The 22,685-nt window shown below is 52.1% G+C and overlaps 11 protein-coding genes across 11 annotated transcripts; 8 read left to right on the top strand and 3 right to left on the bottom strand.

Annotated features, from left to right (window-relative positions):
* Positions 1–78: 78 nt before the first annotated feature.
* On the bottom strand, positions 79–1,873 carry SEPMUDRAFT_147760 (SET domain-containing protein; the record flags this gene model as incomplete). The annotated part of the gene is made up of 1 exon (XM_016904510.1): positions 79–1,873. A coding segment is annotated over one exon (1,679 nt), but the record flags the coding sequence as incomplete, so codon positions are not given.
* A 528-nt stretch (positions 1,874–2,401) lies between these two features.
* SEPMUDRAFT_61651 (uncharacterized protein) lies at positions 2,402–4,083 on the top strand (the record flags this gene model as incomplete). Its single annotated transcript, XM_016909572.1, has 2 exons — positions 2,402–2,999; positions 3,054–4,083. 2 exons carry the CDS (start codon positions 2,402–2,404, stop codon positions 4,076–4,078), a joined length of 1,623 nt encoding a protein of 540 aa, XP_016764219.1. The 3' UTR covers positions 4,079–4,083.
* Positions 4,084–4,739: 656 nt separating this feature from the next.
* Positions 4,740–5,436, top strand: SEPMUDRAFT_147761 (uncharacterized protein). Its single transcript, XM_016904511.1, has 2 exons — positions 4,740–5,214; positions 5,280–5,436. Exons 1-2 carry the CDS (start codon positions 4,756–4,758, stop codon positions 5,349–5,351), a joined length of 531 nt encoding a protein of 176 aa, XP_016764220.1. The 5' UTR covers positions 4,740–4,755; the 3' UTR covers positions 5,352–5,436.
* A 244-nt stretch (positions 5,437–5,680) lies between these two features.
* SEPMUDRAFT_115151 (uncharacterized protein) lies at positions 5,681–8,597 on the top strand (the record flags this gene model as incomplete). Its single annotated transcript, XM_016901134.1, has 3 exons — positions 5,681–7,968; positions 8,028–8,128; positions 8,182–8,597. 3 exons carry the CDS (start codon positions 5,681–5,683, stop codon positions 8,595–8,597), a joined length of 2,805 nt encoding a protein of 934 aa, XP_016764221.1.
* On the top strand, positions 8,180–12,202 carry SEPMUDRAFT_147762 (uncharacterized protein). Its single transcript, XM_016904512.1, has 3 exons — positions 8,180–9,228; positions 9,313–9,350; positions 9,438–12,202. Exons 1-3 carry the CDS (start codon positions 9,132–9,134, stop codon positions 11,421–11,423), a joined length of 2,121 nt encoding a protein of 706 aa, XP_016764222.1. The 5' UTR covers positions 8,180–9,131; the 3' UTR covers positions 11,424–12,202.
* A 1,006-nt stretch (positions 12,203–13,208) lies between these two features.
* On the bottom strand, positions 13,209–14,417 carry SEPMUDRAFT_147764 (phytanoyl-CoA dioxygenase). The gene has a single exon (XM_016904513.1). It carries the CDS (start codon positions 14,393–14,395, stop codon positions 13,445–13,447), a length of 951 nt encoding a protein of 316 aa, XP_016764223.1. The 5' UTR covers positions 14,396–14,417; the 3' UTR covers positions 13,209–13,444.
* Positions 14,418–14,696: 279 nt separating this feature from the next.
* SEPMUDRAFT_81546 (alanine racemase family protein) lies at positions 14,697–17,527 on the top strand. The gene is made up of 3 exons (XM_016910277.1): positions 14,697–14,853; positions 14,915–17,125; positions 17,185–17,527. Exons 1-2 carry the CDS (start codon positions 14,734–14,736, stop codon positions 15,593–15,595), a joined length of 801 nt encoding a protein of 266 aa, XP_016764224.1. The 5' UTR covers positions 14,697–14,733; the 3' UTR covers positions 15,596–17,125; positions 17,185–17,527.
* Positions 16,810–17,401, top strand: SEPMUDRAFT_106266 (uncharacterized protein; the record flags this gene model as incomplete). Its single annotated transcript, XM_016900624.1, has 2 exons — positions 16,810–17,125; positions 17,187–17,401. The coding sequence occupies 2 exons, from the start codon at positions 16,810–16,812 to the stop codon at positions 17,399–17,401; spliced, it is 531 nt and encodes a 176-aa protein (XP_016764225.1).
* A 272-nt stretch (positions 17,528–17,799) lies between the features above and the next one.
* On the bottom strand, positions 17,800–18,713 carry SEPMUDRAFT_147767 (uncharacterized protein). Its single transcript, XM_016904514.1, has 4 exons — positions 18,645–18,713; positions 18,513–18,579; positions 18,160–18,431; positions 17,800–18,058 (listed from the first exon to the last, which is right to left on the bottom strand). The coding sequence occupies exons 1-4, from the start codon at positions 18,703–18,705 to the stop codon at positions 17,895–17,897; spliced, it is 564 nt and encodes a 187-aa protein (XP_016764226.1). The 5' UTR covers positions 18,706–18,713; the 3' UTR covers positions 17,800–17,894.
* A 222-nt stretch (positions 18,714–18,935) lies between these two features.
* Positions 18,936–19,616, top strand: SEPMUDRAFT_124207 (uncharacterized protein). The gene is made up of 3 exons (XM_016901895.1): positions 18,936–18,978; positions 19,087–19,279; positions 19,347–19,616. Exons 1-3 carry the CDS (start codon positions 18,970–18,972, stop codon positions 19,559–19,561), a joined length of 417 nt encoding a protein of 138 aa, XP_016764227.1. The 5' UTR covers positions 18,936–18,969; the 3' UTR covers positions 19,562–19,616.
* A 127-nt stretch (positions 19,617–19,743) lies between these two features.
* SEPMUDRAFT_162133 (WD40 repeat-like protein) lies at positions 19,744–21,553 on the top strand (the record flags this gene model as incomplete). The annotated part of the gene is made up of 5 exons (XM_016907980.1): positions 19,744–19,804; positions 19,858–19,940; positions 20,001–20,082; positions 20,121–21,086; positions 21,142–21,553. 5 exons carry the CDS (start codon positions 19,744–19,746, stop codon positions 21,390–21,392), a joined length of 1,443 nt encoding a protein of 480 aa, XP_016764228.1. The 3' UTR covers positions 21,393–21,553.
* Between the last annotated feature and the right edge of the window lie 1,132 nt (positions 21,554–22,685).

Here is a 22,685-nt window from a genome sequence, read left to right on the forward strand (position 1 = left end):
AAGCGAGGCTCGCTTCGAACATCCAATCGGCTCTTTTATGCACGACCGTGCTCGTACTGTACCATCAAGTGCATAAAGGTCGTGTTGTATTACATTATATGAGTCCATACACCCACTGACTGATGGAAACACAAGAACTTTTGGAGTACAGCGTATGGACACGACTGTAAACATGTGCACGTGATCGACCTACCTCACAGCTTCAGCACATCGATGCTCTTGGCTACGGCCTCCAGCTTCGGCCAGACCTCCTCAATCATATCCTTTGCATCCTTGAGCAAGATATCGCTATTGGCCATTGTCTGTTGATACATGCTTTCCACCACTCTGCCGAATGGAGAGTCTTTGCCGTACGAGAAGTCGAGGTTCTCTCGTGCCTCAATCAGAAACATCATATACACCACTCGGAGGTCCAACCCGGTTTTCATGCTCTCGGCAAACAGTTCCCGATGGTGCTGGATGTTCGGGTTGCAGAGTTGATTGGTAATGGTGGCCAGCATGAATGTATCGATCACGCGATCTGGGTAGAACCTCTCGAGCTGGCCAGGGAGGAAGGGCGAGACTTCAAAGTACATCTTGATTCCCACACGCCACGCTTGGTATGTTCGTGCCTGAGACACGTACAGAACGAGCAATTGTCTCAAAAGATGAGGGACAGGCTGGCGAGTGATGTGCCACATGCCACTATTGATGGTTAACTTGAGGGCGTCCTTGACCTCGTCTTCACTGGCAGATTCGTTGGCCTTGTTGTGGTCGAAAGTGATGCCGCTTGTGGCGAAAGCTTCGGCCTGTATAGCCGCCAGCCTTCGCTGCGCGACTTCAGAGTTGGCAGGCACCCAAAAGCTGGTCAGCTGACTTTGGTGTCGCTGAACTAGCCCATCTGCTACCTTCATGAGCCTGGCATCAACGCGAACAGTGGGGCTTGTGTCATCTCCATAGGTGTCAGTGGACTTGAGGAACTTATCCTCGACATGTATTGCTCCCTTCCTGCACTTTGTACAACGACAACCGAAGAAGTAGGACTGTCTGAGTTCGGCTTGTCGCACGGAGAAAGGATTCGTAATGTCGACGTATTTCATGAAAATCTCTTCGTCCTTCTTGATCTTCGTTTGCGCGCGAAGGATGAGTTGGGGCTGATTGAAGATCACGGCCGTATTAGGTTCGCAAGAATGGTTGGCGCTACACAAGATAGGGTCAAACGCGATACCAAGTTTCGTGTCGTCCAAGGCACTGCTGAGCTGGAGAGTATTACTCATGATGTTGAAGAAGAAGGCTTTGGAGATGGCGTTGGAGTCCATGTCACCAAGCATCGGCTCACCTGCGTACTTCCAGGCGCCATATGCGAGCATGCTGAAGTCTTCGAAGCGCTGAGCATCTTGGCGCTGGATATCCTCGAGAGCCTTCGGATCTGAGGCTGGCCTGAATTGCACAATGTCGAGCAGCAGTTGATCCTTGCCTTCCGGATCAGCCTTCAAGCGGCCGAGCAGCTTGACTACTGCTCGGACGCCATGCGGCAGATCTGGTCGCTCTGCGGGCGCGAGCACTTTGCACTCATACTTGTGTTCTCGTTTCCAAGCACGCGTCTGGCACGTCTTGGAGCAGTAGCGAACACGCTTGCAGCCTGTACATGCCTTGGTCTCGATGCCAGCGATGGGCAGGCCGAGCGATGTGGCCTTGGCTCGGTCTTCTGCGCTGGCTCCGCGCTGCAGACACCACGCACAAGTGTCTCGCAGTCGATCCTGGTCGAGCTCGGCGACAAAGGGACGGTTCAGAGCCAACACGATGTCGCCAGGCTGGAAGTCTTTCTTCGCGAACAGACCTCGGCCAGCGGACTCGATGCCGCTCTGCTTCACTTGCACGTTGGCCGCCATTCTGGTGGTGTCCTGTTGTTTTTCCCTCTCTTGCTTTTCCTCTCTGTCTCCCTTTCTCTTACTCGCGCATTTCCTCTCTCTCTCTCTCTCCTCCTCGCCAAATCGTGTAGACTACGAAGAGAATCAGAGATGCGAGTGACGGGGTAAACTTTCCCTTCCCCACTTTTCGTCTCTGGGATGCTGGGGTCTTCTTCACTCTCCAGGATGCCAGGTCAACAGAACTATTAATGGAGAGTCGAGACTTCAAACTAAACGACCATCGTCCCCCTGTCCAGTAACATTGTGAGGTGGCCTTTTCCTCCAGAGCAACCGCTTGCATCTACTCATCTCCCTTGCTCACGTCGGAAGTAATCAACAATGATCTGTTGACATCAAGGGCACTGGTACGCTCCTTCGTCTGTCCGGATGTCTCCACCATGCTGCCATCTACGAGTGTGTCCGTAGTGCAAGCCCGCCGACGCTGAGGCGACTCGCATTATTCTCATTTCGCTGCGCCAGAGAAGGCAGAGAACAGAGCGGAGACGGGCACTATGAGATTACTATTACATGTAGTTCGGGCTCTTCTGACACTGCCGTCGTTCTATCATCATGCTGTCTTCGTATCAGCACATCGAAAACCATGGCGGCAAGACCCAGTAGAGTTCGAACAAGGCACGGCAGCAGCAGCAATCAGTCGCACACCACTCGGGGAGCACGTGAGCACAGCCCAGCGACGGCGATTGCACACAGTGGCAGACTTGCTCTTGGAAGTGTACCACACGCTCGCAGATATGCGCTACTTGGATCCTGCAGGCATCGAGACGGGACCGCATGCCATCGACATCGACCTCTGTCAGCAGCAAGACATAGCCGTCCCCATCATCTACCTCTACCAGATTCTGCCCTACGTCAACACGTCCGAGGCAGGCCAGCAGGGATTTGCATTCGGAGGCCTCTTTACTGACTTCCGTGACCCTGAACTGCTGCGGCGAGCTCGAGACCCATTCTACTCTGCTTGGGAGGACTGTGGTCCTGATTGCTTGGCTGAGGATCCTTTAGACCAGAATTTACCGTACATGGCGCCCTGGGCGACACCACTCACAGGCCTGGGCAATCATGGCGCTATCATCATCTATGATTCAAAGCTCGGTGAGTGACTAGAAGACCCTTCTCCCCCACAAACGAGCCTGACGACTTCCGCAGATGTCATCAAGGTGATTGACCAGCTGGACGATCAAAGTCGAGATTTGGCCTTGCAAGATCTCCACACTCCATGGCGCACGTCCAGCAACCGCAATTCCATCGACCATATCCCAGGCCGACCCGCAGCGGATGTGCTCCGAGACATGGTACAATGGTACCGTAACCTCGAGCTCATCCCGGGAGACGATGTCGACAATGGGGTCGATGGCTGGGACCATGAAATTCTGAAAACCCTCTACCAGAAAGCCGGATGGCCTGACAGGTTTGACGGTGAAGCGTTTGAGTTGTATCTCGCACGTCATCGAGCCCGAGAGCGTGCCAAGTACCAGCTTAATGAGCCATTGCAACAGGTCGACAAGTATCAGCTATGGGTTGATCTCGCAGAGCGTGAGATCACGACTGCGTTGGAGCGAATCACGTCGGGCACCACTCCAGATGAGCTGTGGCTCGCTGGTTTTGAGCTATGGAAGATGAAACGAAGTCAAGCTCGGAATCTTCAGGATCTGGAACGCGCACAAGCAGAAGCTAGACATCTTTGCCCGCTAGGCGACTGTCTCACGCCCCAGGATGTACTCCTGCTTGAAGTCGAACACTTGAGGTTTGAGCTTGAGCGCGCTTGGGCCGATGATCATAGCCATCCCAGGCATCGTGCACAACGAAGGAAGATACTGCAGCAAGCGTGGAAGGAGGCCGAGAATGAAATCAAACTTTTATATCCTCAGGAGTACGCAAATTTCCCAATTTTTCCATACTTGCCTTGGGAATGGTTCCAGATGGAGTCTCTAAGGCTGCGTTCTACATGCGATTATTTGAAAGAGGAGATGAAAGAACTGGAGCTATGGTTGTCCAAAGAGCTACCACCTTGGGCACACAACTCCCGCAAAGTTCTGCTAGATGACCTGGAACGACTCGAAGAATCACGGGAAGCTCATCTATGGCAAATCCAAAACGACATGAGAAGACAGATCGCGATGTGGACCACTTCCCGCCCGGAGGAGCTGCTGGGATTCTGCAGGATTGCTTGAAGTCTGACTATTTCTACCTTATTCTTGTGAGGTCGACATATACAATGAAGAGTACAGGATGTTTTGAAGCGATAGATGGGATGGAGTCTTTGACGAAAGCATGCCTGGCGACATCGAGCCACATGCCGCACTTTCCGGAAACCGGTTGGACAGTTCCGAATTGAATCTTGGAGAGCATATTCGTGTTGCTTACACACCTGCGTAAGCTGTATAGATATATAGAGTTCATGTACAGTGTTCATCAGGTATGCATGGAGGATGTACATGTACCTCCTAGGCACCTTACTGTAGAAATATGGAGGGAGGAATATTAATGCCTAAGGCATCAACACTCTATGTCCCGACATCATTCGTCCCTTACCTCCTGCACCTTACATGTACCTCTACGACGGTACACCTGCCCTGCGCGAGCACTGACATCACCAAACAGTGATTTGCAGTGTGCAACGACTCACCACCTGCAGTCACGGTGTTATTTGGTACCGGAGGGAACTGGCGCGTCCGATGTCGTGAAACACAAGATGAAGAAAAGCGCATCAGAAGAGCTCTTCCCGTCTAAGCAGTAAGGCAGGAGGTAGGTACATGTATCCTTTGGAGACGAGACTGACTGCGAGGTACCACCTACACTCGATCATACCGCAAACCCTCCCAGAACCAATACCTCGATTCTACTGATTATGCGTACCTCCCACGCCATCGCCAGCTTGGCGGCAGCAGCAGTTCTCTCCGCAGCTCTGCCAACGGCACAGAACCTCACCAGCTTCTTCCTCGTCACCACCACTTCCCGCTATGCTGCAGGCAATACGTCCGCCCTCCCCAGCGTCAATGCGACTTCCCTCTTCGATGCCGACTCCTCGAGCAGCGATCTGTACCAGCTTCGGCTGATTGCTCCCGGCTATGGCAGTCTGCCCCAGTTCACCATCAAGGACAATGCCCTGCATACCATTGCCTATGGCCCCCACGGCAATGGGGAGTACGACTACGAGAGCACGGAGGTGGAAGATGGTCAAGAACTGGCCTTTGACCCAACTCCAGAAGAGCGAAGCAACTTGAGCCTGGAAGATGGGTATTTGTTGGCTGTCAATGGGCAGTGTACTGGCTGGACCGTGTGTTTAGGCGCGCATGATCAGCAGGTTGTGAGTTGATACTGCTGGTAGTCGATGGTCGTGATGTAGTGGTATGCTGACTGGGAACTGTCTAGATTTCGTGGAAGGGCAACGGCACCAGTTGTGAGGCGAGGTTCATTCAGGCCGTGAAGAATGCCCCATATTAGCTGATGTAGCACCTGAAAGTGGACTGACCAGTAGTTAGTGATGGGCAAACCTCTCAATCCAAGGTTGCTGTCCTCACTTCAAAACCTCAATGCTGCGCACTTACTCGGACGAATACATCGCCCCGTTCTCACTTTCTACGTACCTGCTGTAACCACTCTTTCGTCTTCTTCGCTGACCGGTACCCTGTCTACCCCAACCTTTTGCATCTTCAGGCTACCCACCACTTGACTGCTGCGGCCTCCAACTTTATACTATTTGTTCGCACCCGAAACAACACACGAAGCGTGGGCGGTACCTCTACCTCGCCTGCACTCCACGCTACTCCGCAATGAGCAAAAGAGCATCCGATGGCGCCAAGATACCTCTCTTGGACCTGATCGATGGACTCAATCAGTCCATCAAATCGGAAGACCCGCCTTCCGGCACCTACAGCAAGATCCTATTCGACAGGGATGAAGTGGAAGGCCTTTCCATCAGAGCCCCCGCTTACGATTCCAAATTTCAGTTGGTTTTGGATAGCCTCAATGAGCTCACTACCGACCTGCTAAAAGCGATACCTGAACAGCATCATCAGCATGCGATCTTCAAGCATCTTGTCAAGCAGCTCAAACGAGCAGCTACTTGTCCCGCTTCCCGCAAGAGACGCATCAACGTTATTGGGAAATCTGGGGCAGGCAAGAGTACCCTTATGAATTGTCTGATGGGCCTGGTAGGTTTCGCGAAGGCAGACATCGCTACAGGATGCACTACGATACCCACATCCCACGAAGCGCCCTTTGCCGACCAGATTCTCGACTTCGCAGCTCACATTCAGTACTTCTCGATCAAGACTATACGCCAGCGACTCACGTCCATGTGGCATGACTACTATGACTTCCATTTCGAGGAGAATAAGTCAGACTGGACGGAGGACGATAGGCAAGACGCCCGGCAGTCAGCACAGACTGCGTTGGACGCGTTGTGTTCATTGTTCCGTTCGCACGACGCCTTCTCTACCGACTTGAAAGCGAAGCAAACTCTCAAGGCCCTGAGATTTGAGCACATTGATAATATTATCGGTCCTTGGGTAACCTGGTGTCGAGATGTATTGCCAACCCCAGGACAGGAGGGTGATGATCTGAGTGATCTCGATGATCGCATTCCTGTCCTCAAGTTCGAAACCAGTACCCAGCAAGAGCTGCGTGCCCAGCTCGATATATACGCATATCCAGACACCAGAAGGACCTCTTTCTGGCCACTAGTCGACACTATTCGGGTAGGCCTTCGCGGCATTCGCATCCTTAGCTACGTTACACTAGTGGACTGGCCGGGCGCGGGCGACACAAATGATCTCCGGGGCAAGGCATCCACCGGACGAGTAGCAGACTGCGATGAGGTTTGGATCGTATCTGACCCTAACCGCATATGTACCGATCCTGCCATTTGGCGAAGCATATCACGATTCGCGGCTACACACCCGTGTTCTATTATATGCACCAAAGTGGATGAGAAGTGTGATGACTTCACTGATATGGACAAAATTCGAAAAGATGGGTTCGAGATGGGCGAGATCGATGACCTTCGGGCCTCAGAGAAAGACACATCTGAACATGTGGAGACGTACAAGAACACTTTGCAAGAATGGACTGAGATTATAGGCCTTGGATTCCAGACGTTGCCTGACAATAAGCGGCTAAAAGTCTCGCAGGAAGACGTAGCGCAGCGCCAGGCCCGCCTCCCTGAAGTACAGAACGAGCTCTTCGTGTCTCAACGCAAGCTTTCTGACATCCAGCGTGATAGACGTACGCGGGTTGTCGAAATTCGCAACGCGTGGCTTCGCACCCAAATACATTCCCAGCTCAAGCGAGATATCTCTGCAGCGTATCATGTCGATGTCTTTTTCGCATCCAGCAGACACTACTTGGCCCACAAAAGATTGGAGACAGTATCTGGCGCTTTGTTGCCTTTGGCAGACACGGGGATTCCAGGACTCAGACAGCACATTCTGCGTCAAGCTTCTCCTGGCATCGTCACCAGCGTACGGCATTATATCACCGGAGAAGTAAGCCGCGTCCTCGAGGGAGTGGGCGTTGCCGCTGCCCCCAAAGACCTCGCAGACTGTTATGCAGTGCTTGAACATATCAAGAAGAAGCACAATCTCGGTATACAGGCACAGCAGAGCTATATGGAAGCTACGGACGACGGGAGCTCCGAGTGTTTCATAAGGGGCATTGAAGACAAAAGGCAGAGGCTTGCCATAGCCGCTGTCAAGGTAGTCGAGGGTCTACGCGAGTGGCATGCTATGAGCCTGAAAGCTTTTATCGCAAAAGATGGCGACTTTGCGACGCAAAGACAGAAGGCTCAGAGGTGGAATGAGAAATTCGCTGGCAAACTGGGCGATATCATTCTCCGCAGCTGGAACTCCTTCGCAGCCACTAAGGTCGAATCGACCAAGACATTGGAGTCCTTCCTCAAGGCCGAGCTCCGCGACATTATCCAGCTCAGCAGCACCGAAAGAGGAGCGTCGAAGCGGCTGGCAGATCGAGAGGGTCAGTTCCGAGTCTTTGTGGAGACACAAGTCCAGCAACTTACGAACAAATGCGACAATGCTGCCGAAATGTACGCGGTGAAGATGAGGTCAGTCCGCAACCCACAGTCATTGCACACTCCACTCTGTACTAATGATTGACTTACAGAGGCATCAAGGTGGACGCAATCAAAACCGGTTGCCGACTCTCAAAAAGCTACTTTGACTATGCGATGGAGCCTACCTATGCAGAGGCCCGCGGCATCAGAGGTATAAGAATTCGGGTACACCCGATCATAGACATCAGTACTAACAGCTTGCAGGCAGAGGCTTTATCAAGAAAGCCAACGATCACTTTGAAGCTCATATGAAGAACAACGGCAAGAAGTCCCCCTTCATCTTCGCTGCCTTCCTGTTGAAAGACGCTGCCGACAGCGCAGCAGAAGAGCAAGCCGACGCCGCTGTGCAAGCCTTCTGCGAGTGTCTCGACGACATCTACCAATGGCTGGACGGAGTGTTTGTGGAGCATGGAGATGTGCGAGGCATCTGGGCCATCTTGCTCGACCTGGAGAAGGCCCATAAGCTGGGCCAGAGGAAGGTTCTCGAGTGTGAACACAGGCTGAAGATGGTCGATGAGGAGTATGGGAAAGAAGAGGAGAATGCGAAGAGACTGAAGAGGAACGCGGCGGACAGGGAGCGGAATGCCAAGGCTCGCTTGGCGAAGCTGGAGCTGGCTTGAAGTATAATGGTCTTCCAGGTTGGGAGCGGGAGCGGGAGCAGGTGCACTCGCTCTCAGCAATTCAGCGTCTGTGAATAGCCTCTTCAATAGCCTCTTTCTCTTTGCATACATAGGTATATGGAAGCGGTGGCGATGTGAAGGGAAGAGGGTTCTGGATCGGGCCGTTGAGTGAGTCTCCGTTCCGATCAGATGTCGTTCTAGAACGGTTTACCCTGCCGGCGGCATATGCCGATGCGCCACGATTGGACAAAACGGGATCGATTACCGAAGTGGAGAGGTTGACGTTCATCGCAGCCGATACCCATCCATACCTTACCCGTCGGATACCTCACTTGCCTCCCAAGTGACAACAAGTGACCACCTATTGTACCCTGTGCACGTCCAACTGGCGAAACTATTGCACGTGTACGATATGGGCCGAGCATGGCTTTGCTAGAGGCGCGCGCGTGACAGAAGACCAACAAGATGGCCTAGGACTCTCGTAGCCTCATCCTGCTATCCTGCTATCCCATAAGCTTACGCATCCGCTGGACCATGGACTCGACGCCGAAGCGAGATAATCACACTCCCTCCTGCTCCGTGTGCCAGAGGCGAAAAGTGAAATGTAATCGCGTGTACCCATGTGCTGCTTGTAAGACCACACAACCCACCCGAGCATGCGGCTCGTCTCCCTCGGCTGGAACACGCAAAACTGATATGTTCGGAATCTCCACAGGTACCAAATCTGGACTGGAATGTGTCTTCCCGGCACCGGTGCGTGGCTGCTGTACTTGCCTCTCTGCTTCATGAGATATAGGAGGGAGACCTCGGGCACGAGCTGCTGACTGATATGTTCGACAGGGCACGCATGGAAAGCGCAAGCGGCGCAATACTGGTCATCAGAATGCAATACGAGAACCGGCTCCCAAGGCTTCATCGGCGTTCAATGCGGAGCGGGCTACTCCTACGGGCACGGTAGGCGTGTTACGGAGAAGGTCTGTGACTGATCTTCCTTCACCAGAGTCCACGGGTTCGCATGGCACGGCATCGGGTGCAGGCACTGCCCGGCTCGTCTCTGAGGGAAACGGCTTTCGATATGTGAATAATCACCTCTGGGATGCCATTTCTTCGGACCCTCATGCCTCTAATGGCAGTCCTGGTGTCACTCCGGAGGATCCCAAACCTAGTCCGGGAGTTCATGGAGTCCGTGAAGATGACGGCCAAAAAAGAAACAGCACACGCAGCAGCTTCATCTTCGGGAACCAAGGGAATGACGGCAGTAGTGGGCGCCCTCAAGCACCTGCAAGCCAGGTCGTCTTTCTCTGGCAAACTTTCCAGTCCAATGTGGATCCCGTTATGAAAATATCACATATACCTACCATCCAGAGCATACTGCTTGGCCAGATTGGACATGCTGTGCTCCCCCCGAACGATCAAGCGCTTGTGTGCGCCATTCACCTCATCAGCATTGTTTCTCTCACCAATGAGCAATGCGGTGATTCTCTGGGTGAGTCTCGAAACAGCTTGCTTGAGAAGCACAGGCAAGCCACAGAGACAGCCTTATCGGCAGCGGACTTCATCACGACCACCGACATCATGGTTTTGCAGGCTTTGATATACTACCTCACTGCTCTGCGAAGCTTGGGCGAGGTTCAGCTGGCGTGGTCACTCCTCGGAATCGCCATTCGCGTCGCGGGCACCCTCGGTCTCGCACGTGACGGCACATCTCTCGGATTGTCCCCATTCGATACGGAGATGCGAAGACGTCTCTGGTGGGGTCTGGTTTATTTTGATGGCCGGATGGCGGAAGTGGTGGGGCAAGATGGCGATCTCATGGGCAGCAATTTTGACGCCAGACCACCCTCCAATTTGAACGATAGCGACCTCTTTCCGACTATGACTCGCCTCCCAGACTCTCGCCGAGGGCCTTCGGAAGCAATTTACCTCCAGGCACGCGTGCTGAGTATTACTGTTGCGAGAAGCCTCCAAAGCATTACTGGGCCTTCTGGCACGTGGCATAGGCTGCACGATGCCAGTATGCCTACGTCAGAGAAGCTTGAAACTATGCACCATATCGAACAGCGATATAATGAAGAAATCTTGGAGCCATGCGACCCCACGGTTCCGCTGCAATGGCTCAGCATCAACACCGCAAAGACCTTCGCAACAAAATTGCGCCTGATCTCAAAGATTCCCATCGTGGACATCGACAAGGAATGGGAGAATGCAGATGGCTTCTCCGAGAACGCTTTCATCCTCAGCATGGACCTCTTGCAGATTCAATTGAACTTGTGGTGTGAGCCCTCTGTTCAGCTGTGGAGGTGGCATTGGCAAGCGCATTTCCAGTGGTACGCGCTGGTCACTCTCCTTCGGCAGACCAGACTGCGTCGCTCGGGAAATGGCGCGTCGAGAGCCTGGACGCTGATCCGGAAGGTTTTTGATATTATTATCCCCAGTCTGGAGCTCGGCCCCAAAAGAAGCATGCTGATTGATGGGATCCATTCTTTGCTCAATGCCGCCAAACAACAGCAAGAAATGCCTAGCCAGCAACCTCCTCCGTCGAATAGTGACCAGAGACTGCCCATGATGTCCACTGCTGAAGTCGTTGCGGCACCCGAGACTGGCAATGTGACCCATGACGATACTCCATCGGCCACATCGTATGAGTCGCAAGCACGTACGCGCGTGCTTCCTGTATCGGATATGATACAAGAAATGCCACCTCCAGACGCGTTTGACCAGCCCTTCTATAAGAATTGGCCTGATCCTGTTCTTGGAGGGCTGGATCTGACTGCTATTGATTGGGTCGAGTTTGATCGTCTTGCAGCGGAACTTGCTCAGCAGTGATGAGGACGTTCAGGAAGTTGGACATTATCCAAAAGGAACGAAACTGCCTCTCCATCGAACGGGACCGCCAGAGACCCAAATATATGCATGTTTCGACTCCGACTCGGTGCCGATCATACTCACGTGCATGCAAGGGCATGCCACGTGAATCTTTGCCCGGCTAGTGGAGCCGAACAAGATTGCACAACATATCCAGCCACGACCTACTACAAATGTCGTTTCGTCGATGCTGTTACTGTGCTTCGTGGTACAACCTCATGGTACGACGCTAGCGCCGCGCCGCGCTGTGGTTGCTAGCGTCGACGGACGACGTGATGGAGTTGTATTGCAAACGCGATGGCATTTGACAGAAGCTTCAGGCAGCCAGTTCTGAACCTTGCATCGCACTCCCGCTGTGTCAATACTCTTGTCGGTGTCAGCTCTCATTATCCGTACGGAGGACTTCGAGCGTGGTGCGAAACCCTCCATGGCTCCAACGGCCTCTGCCAGCGACTCGGTGAACGATTACCAGGAGAAAGTGTGTTGCCGAAACTGGAATTGATCTGACTATTGTCGGAGCTGGTATCTGTCACAGGGACATGGAGTCTGCATATGCATTTGCACGACCAGAGTGTCGGTACTGGTGGTGCGAGTTGATTTTCTTTCACTTCGATGTGAATGTGTGTGAAGTTTCTCCAGGAAGAAAAATCTTACTTGCAACAAATGGGTTGTGATGTATGTGTGTAGATATACCTAGGTATATCTTGTGGCACCGGATGATTCGTGTTCAGGCTACCAAGGTAATTTTGTTCATTTTATTACAGTGTAACCTGAGTACGAACTGTTGGAATTGAATTGCCGAGATGATGGACCCCTATGAACTTTGTTGTTTGCCTCTTCCTTGTCCTGGTCTGATGGAACTAGGATATGGCATGTTTGTGAATTCCTCGCTCCTTAGGTAAAGGCCTACAGGTACCACGGCATGTAGGTATCGTTCTCATACCTTACTAATCAGATAGTAGACGACAGGTACACTCCCCTCTTTTATATACACACTTACACAAAGGACCTTCCACGTACGAGAGAAGAATCCAAGGGACCGAATCGTCGCATATACATACACTACTACCTCCTACTTCCTTCCTTCCGCCTCTCCGTCGGCAAGGACTAACTCTTTCGGCTTTTTGATAGAATTTTTTTGATGGCTACGTTCAGTTCCGAGCGAAATATTGTTCTTGTCCTCTTCCTGATTTTGCAAGGTAGGAATTACAACAATACCTGAGGAACAATTGCGACGGGATGATGATGATGATGATGATATTTCTCCTATTCGCTTCAGACGGCGTGGTGAGAGCCGCGTGGCCGGAAATCGATTTTGATGGGTTGAGAGGGACGGCGGTGAGAAGAGCAGTGGTCTCTAGCTACCTAACTGCTGCTGCTGCTGCTGCTGCTGCTGCTGCTGCTGCTGCTGTTGCTGTTGCTGCCGTATTAAACATTGTAGCGAGGGCTCTTGTTTCGCGATCGGGAATTGATTTTCTTGAGAGATATAGAAGAGCATCTGTGAAGCTGTCTTACTTTAGCACGCTGGGACGAATTGGAGCGATTTTTCTTTTCTTTTTTGGCGTTGACGGAAAGTTCATGCGTGCTTTTTGCATATGCTGGACTTTCAAGGCGGAGAGGTGCCTTCTTTCTCTGTATGTGATATGTTTTATTACCGCAGTTGGTTTCAGGAAATCATGGGTCGACTGTTCCGTAGACCAGGTTCTTGTCTCCTGTTTCATGACTACCGATGAGGAGGAGTTGAATATGAGAGGAAGATGGCGGCAATTCTTTGCTTCGGCTGGATGGGAAAAATATGTTCTCAACAGGTCATATAAGCTAGAGGTTGATGCAACATAGTTGTTGACTTGATGGCTCAGAGACCGAGCTGCCCTTTGGATTTGGGCGTGGTGAAAGTGGTAGAAGGCCAATGGAGACATGTATAATAAGTAGGCTTACGGGGCCGCTTGTTCTGGTAGGTCGTAACTGGAGGTCTGCGACGTTCATCTCGACGTTGCCTTATTCAGTGCTGTAAACCCTTCTTCCGGAGGCTGTAACCAATTCCTTTGATCGTATTCATGCTCACCCTCAATCACATGAAACGTGTAAATCATCCTCCCCTTCTGACTCAAGTTCCGTTCACTCTTGTGCAAAATATTCCCATGAATCAACACCAACGTTCCCGCCTTCACCTCCCCCAACACAAACTCTTCCTCTTTCTCTTCCTCCACCGAGGAGCCTTCCTGCACCCCCTTCAACCCTTCCGGCCACTTCCTCTTGTCATTTTCCACAAACTCCGTCCCTTTCCCATCCTCCCGCCTCACAAATCTCTTCCGTATGGCCGCTCTCCGATGTGACCCCGGCGCAAAGCTCAGACATCCATTCTCCACTGTACAATCCTCCAAAGCATACCAGAACCCCACTGCCGAAGGCGGATCCGTGTACAGAAACACGCTATCCTGATGACTCGGCACCGCGCCTCCAATCTCGGGTTGTTTGCAAATCACCATGCTCTGCAACACTCTCGGATCGTGAAAGGCCAAGTCCCTCGCGATGGCTGCGTTGGTGGAATTGATCGAGATGGATTTGAAGGAAGGGTTAAGTTCGTGAAGGTAGTGACCGATTTTGTTAATGGCTTTCTCTTTGGGTTTGGTGAGTTGGCCAGTGGTGGCTGAGAAGGCTTCTTCTTCGAAGAAGAACCGGATTTGGTCGCCGGATGTGAGGAAGTAGTCGTCGCCTACGTGAGAGGATTTCTCGCCCGTGGAGAAGCGGGTCATGGGGTGGTTGGAGAGGTCGAATTCGTTCAGAAGGCGCTGCGATTCCGAGAGGAGTTGGGTGACTTGCTCGGGAGAGAGCGCGTCGGGGATGAGGAGGTAGCCATTGTTCGACCAGTCCTGTTTCTGTTGGTCTGTGAGGCCAGTGAATGGCGGAGGGGAGACTCTGGCGGGAGCCATGGTGTACAGTTCGACGGAGTGTGGTGGCTATAGTGCGCTCAGTGAGTGAGGAAAGTCTTCGATGGGTTCCAGTCCATGGGGAATGTCGACGATAAGATGGTCGGCGAAATGCGAAGGATAATCATTCTACCGGCCACACGACGTTGCGGGGGTATACGATCAGCTCGGCAATGAGTCGGCATCAAGCGGCGGCAGCGGCTGAGCAAGACCGACGGACCGAACCGGCACGGGATCAGCAATCGAGCAGACCTGATGACTTCATGCCAGAAACATTTCACCTACTACAGCACACCGCTCACGGCTTCAATTGGCGAACAGCTACCGTCGTACCTTGTGAGATGCCAGAGTCGGAAGAGCCGTCAGGTGAGATGAAGGTCGACGCCGCGCGCGCAAAGGTGCTGCTGGAAAACCTTGGACAGGTTGTAGCGCGTGTGGACGCGGTACGCGGAAGCCGTCCGGTATGCATTGCGAGCAAAATAGATCTGGAAATGCATTGGGTTGCGAACTAATCTAATCTAGGTCAGAGTAATTGCAGTGTCGAAGTTGAAGCCCGCGACCGATATACTTGCGCTTCACCAGTCGGAGCTGAAGCAGAACGATTTCGGGGAGAATTACTCGGATGAGTTGACCAAGAAGGCAAGCCTTCTCCCACGATCGATACGATGGCATATGATTGGAGGTCTACAAACAAATAAGTGCAAACCGCTTGCTTCGGAAGTGCCAAATCTATGGTGCGTGAGCAGCGTGGACACTGCGAAGAAGGCGAATGAGCTGGAGAAAGGCAGAAAGTCGCTAGCCGAGAAGGAATCATTGACAGATAAGTTGCGTGTGTTAGTGCAAGTTAATACATCAGGAGAGGAAAGCAAGAGCGGGGTAGAGCCCAAGGATGCACCAGAGCTGTGCAGACATGTGCGAGAGCAATGTCCTAGTCTCCAGCTCGCAGGGCTGATGACAATTGGCGCTATAGCGAGGAGCCAGGAGGCATCGTCGGCTGAGGCCTTGAATGAAGATTTCGTGGCACTGAGGGAGACCAGGGACAAAGTGGCCATCGAGCTTGGTATTGAGAAGGATGAACTGAAGTTGAGTATGGGCATGAGCCAGGACTTTGAGGCTGCCGTCTCAGCCGGAAGCGACGAAGTGAGAGTAGGCACGACCATATTCGGCGACAGACCGGCAAAGAAGGACGCGAAGATTCTGTGAAATATGGTAAACGACTATGTCTCCAGCTCGAAAGTGAGAATTCGTCGAGTCGAGGAAGCACCAGCACAGCAGCGAAAGCCGTGTTCGAGAAGCAGGAAAGCAGTGAAGCTCAAGTTGCCAAATTCCTATGGGCAGGACTGCCTCCCAATGCAGTCGACTACGACGAGCCTACGGGTGCAGACGACGATATCCTGTCAACGGCGGTGGATTGGTTTGAGGAGTCCAGCGATTCCCCGACACGTCACGAAGAGATCTATAAGTCTCGGCTCGAGCGATGTCGATGGTACTGTGCGGCTCCGGTTACTAATAGAGACACCATGCGGTATTGAGGTGCTGTATTCCGACTAGAGGAACCGTCTTGGTGCTGGATCATCAGTCTTTTCGTGCTCGAGCGTAACTTTGCGGTCTCCGAAGTCGGGAGAGGTGCCCTTGAGGATGAAGAAAAGTCAGCCCGGTGTCAAGATGAGGCCGAATAGTCTACCTGAAGCTCAGAAAGATGTCTGCTATAGCCCACATACTAGTGTGGACCTGCTAAGCTGACATCCCGGCCAACTACGACGCAGTTCATACTTTCGAACCTGTCATGGTGTATGGACTTACTATACTTTGATATCTGTAATCCGGGCTCATGCATATTATAGGTGTTCACTCGCCGCTCATGACCACTCATGCGCGTCCCTTCAAGGCAGACGGTCCTATGCACGATGAATCTCTCCTTCTCCTCTGCGGTTTCATAGATTAAAACCTCTCCCCGAGATTCGTTCTCCCTTCCCTGTCTCTGGGTGCATGTCGATCAAGCCTCCTTCGCCGTGGGGGTCCCCGTAGACTGGGCGGCGGTCGGGCGTGTCAGACCCGCTTCAAGCAAGCGAACTTCTATTTGGTTCTTTGGGTGTCCGGGCTTGGGTTGTCACCTAGCAACGCCCGATGGGCTGTGTGAATGGACAAACCAACGCGTCCGCCACAATGGATGAGCATCACTCACTAGCCAACACCACTCACTCTTCACGCGCTGCTGTATTTTCTTCTGCATGACACCTTGGCAAGCACAAAACGCCCACCGTCGTCTGCTCTTGCCAATCACCCCCCACTGTCACCCTCAAATCAACAGGCCTCGCACGATCACCCTGATTTCTGCACGATCTTCTCCCGGCCTTGAACAGGGAACTACTTGCAACTCGCCACCTCACCTTCAGCAGCCCCACAAGAGAAAAAAGATGTCCCAGTCCAACTCGCAAGCAATGGCCGAATCCAGCTCGCAACCGAAGGCTCGTATACCTTTGGATGCTCCCGGTGGTTTTAGTCGGTTAATTCTTTCAGGGATGACAGACAGCCTGGAGGGTGTTCGAAACTTCGATGATGCGCTCGCACGCATCGAAGCCTTGAGTGACATGGAAGAAGTGGTTAAGGCCGCCGGACAGCTATTTAGAGTCTTCGTCGACCTTTGCAATAACCTGGACCGTTATATCGAAATCTGTCGCCGCGGGGATCATGAGGCGCTGCTCGAGGTGCGGTCAATTATTTACGTGCTAGGTACGATGGTCACTGGGGTTCCTCGTGCTGTTTGCATGCGCGGCTAACACTTTTCACAGAGTAACCGCCTTCTTGGCGCTGCTGGCGTTATCTTGGATGCCGTCGTTCGCGTTGCATACCCAGACTCTGGCGATTGGGAGCGAGGAGCTGTCTGAAGACAAGGTCTCAGCTGATGAGGCCAACAAGGAACGAGGGCACTTCGTGGGCCCGAGGATCCCAAGGAGGTCACAACGAGACACACGATTTGAGAGAGTAGGGACTACGCTGACAGCCTGATTGTACTCAAGTTGCGCCCTGCGAGGAGGCCACCTGGAGTTAATTGCATACAGTCAGTAGTCCAGAAAATGTAATGAGCTCGCGGAATACATTACATTACTCTGGAAACACGCACACACACCTCACACACACACATACACTTTCGACAACAAACAATCGAGTGATATTTGCGTTATTCCTTCCTTCTTTCCTTCCTTCGTTCCTTCCTTCCTTCCTTCCTTCCTGCTGCATGCATGCATCTTCACTCCTCCTAACAGCGAGGTGAGGTGAGGTAAGGTAGGTCCACTTAGTCAATTGGTGCCTTTAACCAACTAACCAGCTACAGCTCGGATACATATACCTATGTTCCAAGTTGATCTGAGTGGGGACAATGACTGTACTTCAAAGAAGATTGAAAGGTAATGTAGGCTCTGGTCTGGGTTTAGAGGTCTATAGAAGGGAAGGATTTCCTCCCATTTTCTTTCCTCATCGCTACGCAGCTACAACGAAGTAACTACATCATTCCTGCAAGTGTGAAGGCGTACAAAACCATTGCCCCTAAGCCCACCACATTCGACAAAGAAGACGCCCCATGCAATTTCGCAAAAGACGAATTGAGACGCTGCATCTCCGGCGTCTTCGGTCCAGGGTCATAGTATCGTTTTCCATCTCGAGTTTCTAGAAGAAAAAGAGACAAATTTGAATTCCATTAGCCACAAGCAACGATTGGTTCGCAACACACACCCAATATAATAGAACAGCTCCCCTTATTTACTTACCTTGATGTTTCCTCAACTTCATCACTTTCGTCGTCGCCGGTCCCAGAACAAGTAAATTCGCCAAACTCGTAGCGAACATGGTGACGATGGGAATCAACGCCGTCCAGCGATTCTGCTCTTGTAAAAGTCCCGTGTAGCCGGCATGGTGTCTTGCCGCTATAGCATTACCGGCTACTGCGACCAGTCGCTCGCCGGGCCATGTGAGAGCGAGAGCGAGGGGAAGGATGGTTTGGAAGCCGAAGTAAGGGGGGAAAATGGCTTGTTGTAAGGTGCTGGAGGGGTGGTGGTTAGGTAGGTATTATTTACTTTTCGAGCTGGTTCTCTGTCTCTGTGTCTCTCTCTTTTTTGCTTACCTGAATTGGGGTCTTGGAAGGGCTTTAAAGGCTAGAGGACCTGCGAGGAATGTCTGGAAGAGGTTGGCTGATGCCGTTGACGAGAAGTTAGAACTGTTTTTGGTGGTTTGTCTGTCGGTTTGGGGTACGAACATCCGAGGAGCGTTCCATAGGCCAGAATATGGTATGCCTTGGGGTCGGAGAAGGTCACCATTGTGAATGAGGCTCTGCAGTATGTATATGGTCGAGAATGGGGTGGCGTCGACGCGAAGATGTTTATAGAGACATGGATGGACCGTCCATTGATGATATCATCGTCGCTGCATGCTTTTTGCATAAATAGCACGTGAGTTGCTGATGCCGCGGTGCATAAAGTGCGATATCGCGCAACTTTCGTCCACTTATGCAAGACATGTACCTTACATGCATGCCTGCTACCCATCTCCGCATCTTATCGCAAGCGACCTATTGAAGCGCTATGTTCGAGGTATGTCAGCTGGAGGCTACATTATCTCGCAGCTCTAGCCAATTGTTCATGCTAGACGCGACACTTCACTTGCACCTGTGTAATTATCCCGTCTGACGCTCTCTACAGACTCGGCATGCCTCAGACCGCTATCGTCTACGGCTCCATCGCGCTCGTTCTGTAGTGCTCACCCCTCAGGAACTGGTGGAAATTCGAGCAGCGCAACGAACATTCGAAGGTGCCTATATTCGCACCAGTCTGAGCCAGTTCAGTTTCGCCCTCGTCGTGTTGAAGATCTTCACCAGCGAGTTCTACAGTATCGGTACTGCTTTTTCCCTATCTCTGCCTTACCAGCAAGCAAACGGAAGCTGACGAAGGACTCCTGCTAGGCGCATTGTTTGCAGTATATGGCGCTGGGGTGTTGGCCGTCAGTGCGTTCCGACGAATGCAATCCAACCGGCAGTTCTTCAATGCGGTGGGAGAGGACGGGTTGAGCAGGAGACGCTTTCGAACGAGTGGGAATGTGGTGGTGATTTTGACGGGGCTCAGTGTAGCTGCTTACGTAACCCTGCTGGTGCTCACATTGCGTTTGAAAGTGATGTAGCAGCCGAAAACAAAACACCAAACATCAAACTCCAAGACAACTACCTGTACGCAACACTGGACCACTCTCGCGTACTCACTCCTCGTTTCTGCGAATGAATGTCAAACTCATAACATCTGCTACAACGAGCGGAGCTCACATCGTCGTTGCTTCCGCCAAGCTGAACCAGATAAGGTAGTTCTATGCCTTCACGCGGAAACGACGTTTTCCCGACATTGCAGTCATGCACACGATTGGGAACAGGTATATCTCCTATAAATCATGTTTCTGCACTGCATAAATTGACTCCGTTTCAGGCCAAACGATATTCGATGTCAAATTCTGGCCTTATGCTACGAGCAATGACGAGCAGATTTTTGCATTCACGGGCGGGACTGATGTACGCATCGCACTGCTGATATGCCCCCAGCAGTAGCCCTTGGTGCTGACGATACTTCAGACGCTTGTATGTCGACCAAAACTAGATGCAGACCCGCCTTTTGAAGTCTTGGGGTGGTTCCAAGACGAGGTTAATCCCGTGAGTAAGTGCGATACCACGGAGCTTGCACATTCCTAATAGGAGCGCAGGACGAACCAGACGCGCCACTTGCTTCGCTCAACAGTCTTGCATGGGCTCAAGACCCTCGCACGAAGAAGCCACTGCTCTGTGTCGCTGGCGCGGAGCATAAACACATCAAGATCCTAGACATCGAGTCCGGCGACGTCGTTTATACGATCTCTGGGCACGGGGGCGCGGTGCATGACTTGGCTGTATCCCCGCTATCAACGAGTCTGATCGCTTCTGCATCGGAGGATACCACTATTCGACTCTGGATGATCCAACCGGAAGCTGACGCAGCGAGCTGTGTAGCAATTCTGGCTGGCGAGGGACACAAGGCGCCAGTCCTCGCTATTCATTTCCATCCGAATGGCAAATGGCTCTTGTCTGGTGGCATCGACCATGCCATCTGTCTGTGGGCTGTCCCTCCTCTCGACAAATTGAGCGAGAAGACTACCTCCGAGCCTCTCGTAGTCTACTACCCGCACTTCTTCACGAAAGAATTGCATCCCAACTACGTTGATAGTCTTGCATTCTACGGCAACCTCATACTGTCCAAGGCTGCACGAGATCAGGACCAGCAGCGCGTCTCGAACGAGATCATCTTATGGAAAATCACAGGCTTCGATGCCGAGGAACCGCCTGCAGAACGGCCGCCAGTCCCTACTCCAGGTTCGCAGACTCGGTCATCTTTTGCACACGATGAAGAGTATCGTGGGTTTCACAGGCTACTCACCCTCGACATACCTGACACGGATCGTTTCTATCACCGCTTTGGCTTCTATCATTGCGATGACAAGCGACCTATACTGTGTATGGGAGACCAGCGGACCCGCTATTCCTTCTGGGATCTGCAGAGACTTGAAGAAGGTATCGATCCGCTCGACAGACCAAAGAGGAGAGCAGCGCGGAGGAAGAAGGGGTCAAACGTTCTGAGTGATCTGCGCAAGAGTGAACGAGTAGCAGCTGGTGTTTCTGGCCAAACTTGTAAGTGGATTTCATGGCGTACATCTTGTTCGACATGACACTGACGTTTTTGCAGCTGACTCTTCATCCACTGTTGCCTCCTCCAATGCAGCACCTGATTCTCGCGAGTACACACTGGGCGAGAAATTTACGCCACTCAAGGCTCACTACAGAACGACCGTCAATACCAGCCTCCTCAAGCAAGGCAGTGTGGATGGACACTTTGCCACGTCACAGATCGCCTGGAGTCCAGATGGAACGTGGATGGTCTCTGTTGGCGACGCGGGCATGATGTGTATTTTCCACCGGGACAAGCAGGTGGTATGAAGAACAGCCAGACGGGGAGAATTTCCCGACCGCGTCGCCTAGGGAGTGCCGTTCGCACTGCGATGGACAGCTGTCAACGATAGAGCGAGCGGGAGGACCGCAATCACCCATGGGATAAAGTGCACATGCAGAAGAGAACAGCCGCAGCTGAAAAGGCCACCAAAGGAAGCAAAGGAAGCCGAATTAGCGACTCTACAGTGTGCAACCGAGGCTATGGGAACCTGAGCGCCTGTCAATTAATTGCTGAAGAAGCCATCCCTCCACCGAGGTGAAAAAAGTCCGTGGCTATATACAAGAGGTATGGGAAGAGGGGCCGGGGGATCTCAGGAGCAGAAGAAAGAGCAGCTCCCCCTGCTAGCGGAATAAATCATGGCAGCAGAGCTTCCTCTTTTGTAAGAAGGCTGTCAGACGGAGTCGCTATCAAGAAAAGGGCATAGAAGATGTGAAAGTTGCTGAACTGTGAAGTGAAGTCGAAATAGTCTGTAGAGGAGGTAAAGTCAAAATACCTTACCTACCTCTAGGTATAGAAGACCTCAGGCATTGCAATCTCTTCAGTTCCTCTTCCTTCTCTGCGACTCTACCCATACATCCTCAGTAGGTACTACCAATTGCACTATCCGAATGCGGCACTCCGCGTATGTATACAGCATCACCGTTAACCGGTGGTACCCGTAGAGCCAAGATGGAGTTCGGCTTACTCATCCATATCCGAGTGTACCTATGTACCTGGTAGGAGGTAGGCACATGTACCCACATTCTGGTTGTTTACTCTAGGCATGTCGCAGCCACCTCACTCTAGGAGAGAGCTCCAACACGTTTTTGGAAATCAAAATGCTTCATATAAGAACCCGTTTATCCAACTGTACAAATACCACACGTCATACGATGGCATGGAGGAGATGTATAGGGAGCAAAAGGAAGGACGACTCCTTCACTCCCAACTCTCACTACGACTATCTTCGACCTAGACTCTCGGAGAATTGGGGCTCGGCGAGGTTGGAGGAGGTGGGTGACCTAACAACTCCACTTCTACCAAGTTCTATTCCTGGACACGTGCTAATGAAGAAGATCAGATGACTGTTCCATGCGAACCTGGCTATAATTTATAGTAGGAGGTATTCACGGGACAATGCTCTCGAACCGGCCACTCGCTGAGACAACGGACGGACATATGTCCTCGGTTGTACCAGTTTGCCAGTGTGGGGTCTCTGGATGGGAGACTTCTCATGCAGATCATATGGAGAAACTTTGCGTAGAACGCCTCTTCCATTGCCGATCACTCGTGCTTGGCTC

The sequence above is a fragment of the Sphaerulina musiva genome, assembly GCF_000320565.1.
Source record: "Sphaerulina musiva SO2202 unplaced genomic scaffold SEPMUscaffold_2, whole genome shotgun sequence".
NCBI lineage: Eukaryota > Fungi > Ascomycota > Dothideomycetes > Mycosphaerellales > Mycosphaerellaceae > Sphaerulina > Sphaerulina musiva.

What these genes read in the sequence shown, in the direction of transcription:
- SEPMUDRAFT_147761 (XM_016904511.1), top strand. Translation starts at nt 4,756, where the DNA reads ATGCGTACCTCCCACGCCATCGCCAGCTTGGCGGCAGCAGCAGTTCTC. An exon ending in GCGCGCATGATCAGCAGGTT is followed by an intron (nt 5,215 to 5,279) that starts GTGAGTTGATAC and finishes GGAACTGTCTAG; the next exon opens with ATTTCGTGGAAGGGCAACGG.
- SEPMUDRAFT_147762 (XM_016904512.1), top strand. Translation starts at nt 9,132, where the DNA reads ATGGACTCGACGCCGAAGCGAGATAATCACACTCCCTCCTGCTCCGTG. An exon ending in CGTGTACCCATGTGCTGCTT is followed by an intron (nt 9,229 to 9,312) that starts GTAAGACCACAC and finishes GAATCTCCACAG; the next exon opens with GTACCAAATCTGGACTGGAA. An exon ending in AATGTGTCTTCCCGGCACCG is followed by an intron (nt 9,351 to 9,437) that starts GTGCGTGGCTGC and finishes TATGTTCGACAG; the next exon opens with GGCACGCATGGAAAGCGCAA.
- SEPMUDRAFT_147764 (XM_016904513.1), bottom strand. Translation starts at nt 14,395, where the DNA reads ATGGCTCCCGCCAGAGTCTCCCCTCCGCCATTCACTGGCCTCACAGAC.
- SEPMUDRAFT_81546 (XM_016910277.1), top strand. Translation starts at nt 14,734, where the DNA reads ATGCCAGAGTCGGAAGAGCCGTCAGGTGAGATGAAGGTCGACGCCGCG. An exon ending in CGGTACGCGGAAGCCGTCCG is followed by an intron (nt 14,854 to 14,914) that starts GTATGCATTGCG and finishes AATCTAATCTAG; the next exon opens with GTCAGAGTAATTGCAGTGTC.
- SEPMUDRAFT_147767 (XM_016904514.1), bottom strand. Translation starts at nt 18,705, where the DNA reads ATGGTGACCTTCTCCGACCCCAAGGCATACCATATTCTGGCCTATGGA. An exon ending in CTATGGAACGCTCCTCGGAT is followed by an intron (nt 18,580 to 18,644) that starts GTTCGTACCCCA and finishes CAACGGCATCAG; the next exon opens with CCAACCTCTTCCAGACATTC. An exon ending in CTTCCAAGACCCCAATTCAG is followed by an intron (nt 18,432 to 18,512) that starts GTAAGCAAAAAA and finishes CCACCCCTCCAG; the next exon opens with CACCTTACAACAAGCCATTT.
- SEPMUDRAFT_124207 (XM_016901895.1), top strand. An exon ending in CAGCGAGTTCTACAGTATCG is followed by an intron (nt 19,280 to 19,346) that starts GTACTGCTTTTT and finishes GACTCCTGCTAG; the next exon opens with GCGCATTGTTTGCAGTATAT.